The following is an 8,074-nucleotide window of genomic DNA, read 5'->3' as shown; positions in this document are numbered from 1 at the left end:
GAAGTTATATAGATAATAGATCACCTACAAAACATAAATAAAGTAAATTTCTAGCGTTTCTGAAGTTATATATATAAAAGATCGAAAGCTAAATCAAGTATATCAATAGTGAGCAATTAGATCAACCTCAAACCCCAATTCAACAATAAGAACTTGCAAGAGAGTAAATAAGCATGCAAGACATTGATTTATCTCGTGGTTCAGCTCGCCACAAAGGCTTGTCTAATTCCACATTGTTGAGAAAGTCAGAAAAGACTTAGGCTTGCCCTAACCTCGTTCTCAAATCAAGAGACCCAACTCTTGAAGTAATGGGTAATTTATTAGGTACAATTTGAGTGTTACAAACCTCCCAAGGCTGCCATATAAGTTGGCAAGCACAAGTGCGATGTCTAGCTGGCAAGAAGCAAGATCTAAGAATAACAAACCCTAGAATTGTCGGCCAAACGTGAACTAAATGCTCTTTAAGATTAGAAATCAGTATATTCACTCTCTAATTGAAGTTTGTTGCCTTTTCTCTCAAGTTTTGATGGTGGGAATCAAAGATTTGCTTGTGAGCTTGAGAGGAAACAATGGAGGAGAGAGAGCTGAGTAGTTTTCTGTTTTGCAACGGACTGATGCAAGGAAGGATACTGTTGTGGTCGAACAGATGGGTATTTGTACTTGTGATTCTAACCATTATGTTATGGGTTGCACTGTCGTCCTAGCCAAATTAGGAGATAGAATATAAAATTTTGGTGGCTAATTGGATGGGTATAAGGATGCCAATAAGAGATTTTGAGCATCTGGTTCAACAATTGACTAATTGTCCTTGACTCCCTCTTGATAGTACGACTTTTTCTAAACTTAGGATACAAAACATAAAAGCATTTAAACTTAGTGAGTCGGAAAAGCCATCGTTAGTGATTAGAGGGATCCTTCAACCTGTACAACAACCTCCCTTTTCGATTCCCTGCTTGTCATCTCAATAAATCTTATTAGTACTTTAATCTGGCGGTCATCACACCAAAACCCTCATTAGGGCTTGGTTGCCTCCTCTATATCTTCTTCCTCTGCAGCAACGTCCTCTATATCTCGTCATCCAAACGTAAATATCTATATTGGAGACATATTTTTACTTTTATTTTTTGTACGTACATACTTATCATACTCTCAAATTTGTACATATTTTAGTTTTGCTAAATCTATTATTTAGAGTATTAAAATGGATGGAGGAGAGGAGAGAGAATCTCTATAAGAATGGATAGAGTAGATGGATCTCCTCTAAATATAAAGTAATGATCATTTTAGGAAGTCTTGTTGAAGAGAGTCTACTGTTATTACATACCGTGTTATGCATACCAAACGCTGTAAGTTAGCCAATTGCTAAGATGTTCTAATAGTGAAGGTTTTGTGTATTATTGGTTGATCAAGAAACTACAATAATTTTCTAGTATTACTTATCTAGGGGAATATGAACTGCAGTGAAGCTTACTGATTTTTTTCAATGCCGGAGCAGGAATATTCTTACTAGCTAGTAGCTACTGAATGAACAGCTGGACTAACTACTATGTACTGCCTTTGAATCACGTTATTAACCGTGGAGCATAAAAAACAATTGTAGATTATTGACGATAGAAATAAAGAAGTCATCATGAAGGTGAATTGAATGCTTCTGTAGAAGCAATCTCTCTAACAAGGCAATTGAAGCTACTCCTCTCGCTCGTTTGACACAGCTCCGCTTCATTATTTTCTAACTCTGAGAGTTGATTTTTTAATAGGGTGATTCCAAATAATTTTTTAGCAGAAGTGAATCTATCTAACGAAAACCATTTGATAAATAGTCTATGAAGTGATTCCTAAGGGGTTGGAGAGTGGGGAGTAGGTAGAGAGCAGTGGAAAGCAAAGCAGATTCTTTTGGCTCATTCTCTAGTACTCCATCCGTTCTTTCTTATTTATCGTGTTTTAGTTCAAAGTGAACTAGCGGGCAACAAATATTTGATGTTTTAGTTTAAAAGTGAACTAACGGTAACAAATATTTGAAAACAGAGGTAGTACAAAATAAAGACTAAATTCATTCCACTCCCACCATTTAGCCGCTCAGTTTTTTACCATTTGGCGTAGGAGTGATTTTCGCTCAGAGTGGAGCTATTGGATCTCTACCAAACGCCCCTCAGTTGATCACACTGCTTTTGTTTGACTAACCATTTTGAACAAGCAGACGGGAGACAAGGGACACATGCCCTATTCAATACATGGGAATGGGATGGTGCAAGGTATTATTTGCTTCGGAAGCTAAGCCTACTCTCCTAACTGGCTGACTAGTATAACCAAGTCCAGTCACACAGTGTGATGATGCTGACCAAAACTCTAATAGGCGAATCAGTTCTCGCCATGCATATGTTTTGCGATTCCAGTTTTCGTCAGTAAATAGTACGAGTATTGTCAAATTTCCTGCACATTCTCTAGCATTTCCTGTAAGCAGTGAACATTTCAACTTCCATCCTATATATGCATTCATCAACGACCACACATTCATGTAAAAAAACTGCAGATTGTGAATAAACTCTGCACTGGCGCAGTAGAAAGACCACTGCTGTAACACCATATAATGATATACTTATAGCGACTAAAATTTCCAAGCTTCAACATTATTGTATTGCATCGATCTATCTCACAAGTATACCGAATCATTAATTCAATTACATGAGCGCGCGACTTGTCCCTCACGTACCTCTCTTCAAAACATAGATACATAGATATATATATATCTCTATATATATTTCTTCCAAACCGAATTTAACGAAAGAAAAGAAAGAGAAAAATATGTAGGAAACCAATCATCACAAGAACAAGAACAAATTAGCAAGAAGAGAAGAAGAAGAATTTTGGTCGTGTGTATAGTTACGGCATGTAGAGAGTCTCCAATCCTTGGCAATCCACGCTCCAATCATGATCAGTCCCGCTAATCATGCCCTCGTCGTGAAGGCTGAGGGCGTCATCTGGGAACGAATCCAAGTCATACTTGGCGTCCTCTAACGTCGACAAGCCTGGCACGATCGAACACCACGACGACGAGAGGTTGCCGACGTCGTCCGTGGGTAACCCTAGCGAGTCGAAGCAGTTCTGGTCCATGGCGAAGTTGAGCTCGCCGAATGCAGCTTGCACGCTCACGTCAGTGCACAGCATGGTGGTTGCGGCGGTAGTACTAGCCGTACTCGAGGGGCCAGCGCTGCTGACTGGCACGCCAGACCACTCACCGAACCCGTCCTGGCACGGATCGAACTGCACCGGCGCCAGAGCACCAGGGCTCATCAGGTCACTGGACGCGCCGAACGCCTCGTCGACCTGCCCTGCCGACTCCGGCGGCGTCACGGCCCCGACGCCTTCCTCCGCCGGCGGGTGGTTGAGGAACTTGGCGTACAGCATTGCGAGATCAATGGTGGAGCCATCAGCCGCAGCGGGCACGCCGCCGGGCATCGCCGCCTGGCCAGCTGGGTTGGACGGGTGATTGCCCACCATGCCTTCCAGGACCAGGTCGGGGCGGACAGGGCCCGGGAACCGGTGGCCGAACGCCGCGTCGCGGCCGCCGCCGCCGCTCGCGATGGAGTCCGCCGCCGACCGCAAGGACGACTTGCCCCGGCGGTTCTTGCGGCACCCGCCGCCGACGGGCACGTTACGCAGGGAGCCGCCCTTGGTCCAGTAGCGGCGGCAGCCCTTGCAGAAGTAGCGCGGCTGGCTGAGGCTGTAGTTGTTGTAGTAGCAGAACTTGGTGTTGGGCGAGTCGCAGCGCGGGCAGCTGGGCGCCGCCTCGCCGCCCTGCTTGTACGACCGCCGGTCTAGCAGCAGCGATGGCGGCGGCCCCGGCGCGTACGGCAGCATGGCGGCCTCGTGGTGTGAAGACAGCATGCTAGCTAGAGACCACCACGTCCGCGGTGGTCAGTCAGAGTCTCAGAGAGCTGGGAGCTTGGAGCGAGCAGCTGGAAGGATTCGCCAAAGAATGTCGTGATGTGAGAGGGGGTCGGAGGAGACCTTGGAGATGCGAGAGATTCGATGAGAGATCCGGCGATCGAGGGCCAGAGCCCAGAGGGAGAGGAAGTGGTAGGGTTTTTATACGGTGGGTGTGGGTAGTTGCTCTGCTGGGAGAGATTTTCCTCCTGGTCCAGATCCAGCCGTGCATGTGCATGTGAGTCTACGCCCGACTCGATCGAAGTGATACGCGTGGGCCCTGGCCCCACGCGACAGTGACCGCGAGCGACGTCAGGCTCAGGGGATCCCAAGCCGGGCTACGGGGCTGCTAGGCGTGGTCGGTGTGGGTGGCGGAGCCGTTTCGCCCAAGTGATCGCCGGACGGGCCGGGGCCGTGGCGGAGCGGAACACGGGAGCGGTGCGGCCGCACGGTGCTGTGCTACGGTCTGCGCGGCTGCATGCGCCGTGGCCGGCCAGGACTCGCGCGGTGCCCCGGGGCTCACGTGGCGGCGCCACGCACTGGCGTGCCATGTGAAATCCTAGGCGGCCCCCGGTCTGGTGGGGTGCATGGGAAGCAAATCCTCGAGATCGCCTACGACTTTGTTATTGGTTTCCCGAGGGAGATCGCTTCGACGGGTACGCTGTGGCCTGTGGAGGGGGGCTGGGGGCGGGATCTGCTCACACACACACGGTTACCACTTGTTTTGTTTGGGAGCAAGAGGATTGGAGGCTGAGAGTTTCTGTAACAACCAACGCTAGCTGTGAATTCTTCGGTGGGTCCATAGTAGTAATTAATTTGTTGTGTGGTCTGTTGCTTTTGGCTCTCGTTTAGTTCTCGCCCATATGGCTCTTGCTCGATCTCGCTGTCTAGCTGCCTGTCTCTGTCCAGTTCTCTTCTCCCATGCCGATCCTCATCTTTAGGCCTGTCGCAGTCGTAAGGGGAGCATGTGGCAGTGCGAGCGAAGGTGTGGGTGTGTCCGGCGAGAACGTGCAGACACACGGCAAAAGACACGACGCGCGCGGCCAGCGCAGCCGCGAGCGACGACCGACGAGCAAGCTAGAGCGCCTGGCCGACGACGCGAGCGGGCGCGGTACGGGCTCCTCCGGCTAGCAAGGCGCAAGCGGGCAGCTAGGTCAATGCAAGCGGCGGGCAAGGTGCTGGTAGCAACTAGCACGAGCTGCCGAGCGCACACGGCCTTCTCCCCATCGCCGCCGGGTCGCTCTGAACAGCGCGGGCAATCGTGGCTGGGCCGCTGGGCAGGTGTGCGTGCACGTACGGCAAGGCCGTCGGCGAGGCCAGCCCGCGCGGGCCGCAGTGCTCGATCGCGTCGGCGGCGCGGCCGTCGGCAGGAGTTTAGGTTGGGCAGCAATGCAGCACGCGCGTTGACAGTGCTCGTGTGCTGGCGCATAGGGCAGTGTGCCGCGGGAGGGACACTGCACTCGCATACTCGCCCGGACTGTACACTGGTCAATTCTTACCCGTCGTCTGATCAGGCCATCAGGGATTCCGATCATCCTACTGGCAGACACTTTCGTCACGTACATAAGGATTGCTACTGTAGCTAGGATCGATGTGCAGCAGACACCTGACAGTTACGTGCGATCGTGCGCTGCCGATCGCCCGCGCGACGGCGCCGTACGTCGTCGGGGCCTGCAGCTAGCGAGCGAGCTGAGGGCGACCTGGCAACTCACTGCGTGCTGCTCCGATCCGTTGCGATCGGTTCGTGGTCATGCATGGTTCGGTGCACGGTGCACTCAACCGGCAACGCAAACCGGCGCGCGCGCGCCCGTCCCGTGTCCTGCCCGAGTCCTCGCGGGCGTGGCTCGAGCGCACGGCTCTGACAGGTGAATGCGCAGCCGTGGTCCGTGGAGCGTGGACCCATCCGCATCCGCCGGACGGTCACTTCGTCATCCCGGGCGGTCGGTCACTCACCGTCTACCTGGCCGGGCCCGTAAAAAACTTCTTTTTTTTTTGCTGCGTTGCAGTTGCAGTTGCAGCAGGTCGTCTCTGCTTTGGATGGGGGATAGCCCGGACAGTACATTCCAACCCCGCAGTACATTTTTGGACGGACGGACAGTCCCGGTCGCAGCCGGCCGGATGTGCGCAAGGAAAACCCAGCGGAGTCCCCCCCATGTGGCTCCATGACTCCATGAGGGTACACTAACCGCTACGCGACCTATCATTCAATCTCCCTCCAGGGCAGGCCCCCCACCCCTAACCATGCGCCATTAAGGGAGTTAAACCGAATCATCAACTGCAAATTGGACTTGCTTGTGCGTGGGAGCAAGGCTGCTGGCTAGCTAGCTCTGGGACTGGGAGTGTGACAAGTCGACGAGGCCGAAGGGGGAGCTAGCCGGCCGGTCAGAAGCTAGCTAGCCTGCCTGAATGATATGACACTACACTAGTGATGTGCGTTTCGTCCTGCTCTCTGTGCTGTCTAGCCGTAACCCGCAAGCACGCGAGTTAATACTGCGCGGATCCGCCGATCCGTCGGCCTCGCACGCACGACGAGAATAGATTGCTTGTGCACGGCCTCTGGCGCGCCCGTGCTATGCATGATTGGGGCCGGGGGGCCGCGCGCGTACAGTTACGGCCCGTGTGCCTGGCGTGTCCCTGTGGTGTGATGTGAACGCCGCGCGCCGCTCGGTCCCTGCACCCGTCGCGTGCTCTCGCGCTCTCGCTCCGTCGTCCATGCCTAGTCCCGAATCCTGATCGTGTCATACTGCATACGTTGCAGAGAAATGCATTTCCCTGAAGAAACGATGGGCATTATAAGTTGCGGAAATCCTGATCGCGCTCGCTCAATTTAGGGGCACAAGGACAATGTTTTAAACAGAGGGCCTTCAAATTATTTTTAATATATAAATGTTACTAATTAAACGCTCAAATACATATAAAAATATTTATATCAAATAATGAGTAGATAAAAGGATATATATTATAGTATCACCTTATAATTTTCTTCTAACATATTTAGATATTTATTATTTTTGTTGATCGGCTATTGGATCACATGACTAGAATTAGGCCCTATAAATTCAGGGCCCGGAGCGACCGCCCCTCTGCAGGGCCACCATTGGTCGTCCATGCCTAGTCCCGAATCCTGATCGTGGCATATACTGCATAAGTTGCAGAAATGCATTTCCCTGAAGAACGATGGCCATTATAAGTTGCCTGAAGGCCTGAAGAACCACACAAGACAGTGCAGACCGTAGGAGGCTACGGCAATGGAGAAGCCGTGACGATGTACGCGCACTGGTTGAATCGGTCCTGGGCCAGATCAGCTCATCAAAAGGGAAGTGTTCGTACGTGCGTGCAGTCGAGAGGAAGTTGGACGTTCTGTTCCGGGGAAGGAGAGTACCCAAGGACGGCAGCAAACAGCAGTACTGCTGTAACCGGAGATTTCAGTCCGGTCATATACAGCGAAGAAAACTGAAACATTGCCGAACGGTCGGCGCGGTACAATGTCTGGCACGCAGGACACGGATTTGAATTGTCCTTAGAAGTTGCTTCGCAGAATTTTAGCTACAACAACGTTTATGTATCAATTAACACAGACGATCATGGATTTTTTTTTTACAATTATTAGAGCAATCAACTTGATACAGAACTATATATGGATTAATAAAAACCCTTCAATTCCTTTATTAAAAAAACACGAAAACACTGCACAGGAAGCGAACGTCGACGGGCGACGAATCTACTACACAGGAGCGATATAACTTCATTGATTGTCTGACAGGCAGTAGAGTACAGCATATAATACAGGAGGTCTAGCGATGTTGTTCGTTCAGTCGTGCGCGCGGTCGTCATGTCGGGGAAGCCCGGCCAGTGTACTTTTTTTTCTCTATACGATCACTTGACCAATGATTCGTGCATCATTGATGATGTTGCCGCTAACGTTGTCGGTATACGCGCGTACGTACTCCTGTAGTACTAGTTTTCCTGAACCAAGCCTGACACACGGCCGTATGTCTTCCTCTTCAGTCGATCACTTACACACACTACTGTACGGGGTTCTGCACTCCTGCATGCAGTTCTGCTTGTGATAGAGAGATGGTACGGATTGCATATATATAAGAGAGATCTTAAAAGATGACTAGTTTCAAAAATGTGTCTATGCAGTCAG

The 8,074-nt window shown here is 50.6% G+C and overlaps 1 protein-coding gene across 1 annotated transcript; it reads right to left on the bottom strand.

Annotated features, from left to right (window-relative positions):
- Nucleotides 1-2,611: 2,611 nt before the first annotated feature.
- LOC103650966 (dof zinc finger protein 4) lies at nucleotides 2,612-4,055 on the bottom strand. The gene has a single exon (XM_008676561.1). The coding sequence runs from the start codon at nucleotides 3,883-3,885 to the stop codon at nucleotides 2,881-2,883; it is 1,005 nt and encodes a 334-aa protein (XP_008674783.1). The 5' UTR covers nucleotides 3,886-4,055; the 3' UTR covers nucleotides 2,612-2,880.
- Between the last annotated feature and the right edge of the window lie 4,019 nt (nucleotides 4,056-8,074).

Source organism: Zea mays, chromosome 3, assembly GCF_902167145.1.
Source record: "Zea mays cultivar B73 chromosome 3, Zm-B73-REFERENCE-NAM-5.0, whole genome shotgun sequence".
NCBI classification, from domain to species: Eukaryota; Viridiplantae; Streptophyta; class Magnoliopsida; order Poales; family Poaceae; genus Zea; species Zea mays.
This window is presented reverse-complemented; position numbering and strand designations above follow the sequence as displayed.

Bases quoted from the DNA above. Each gene is read 5' to 3' on its own strand.
- LOC103650966 (XM_008676561.1), bottom strand. From the start codon at position 3,885: ATGCTGTCTTCACACCACGAGGCCGCCATGCTGCCGTACGCGCCGGGG.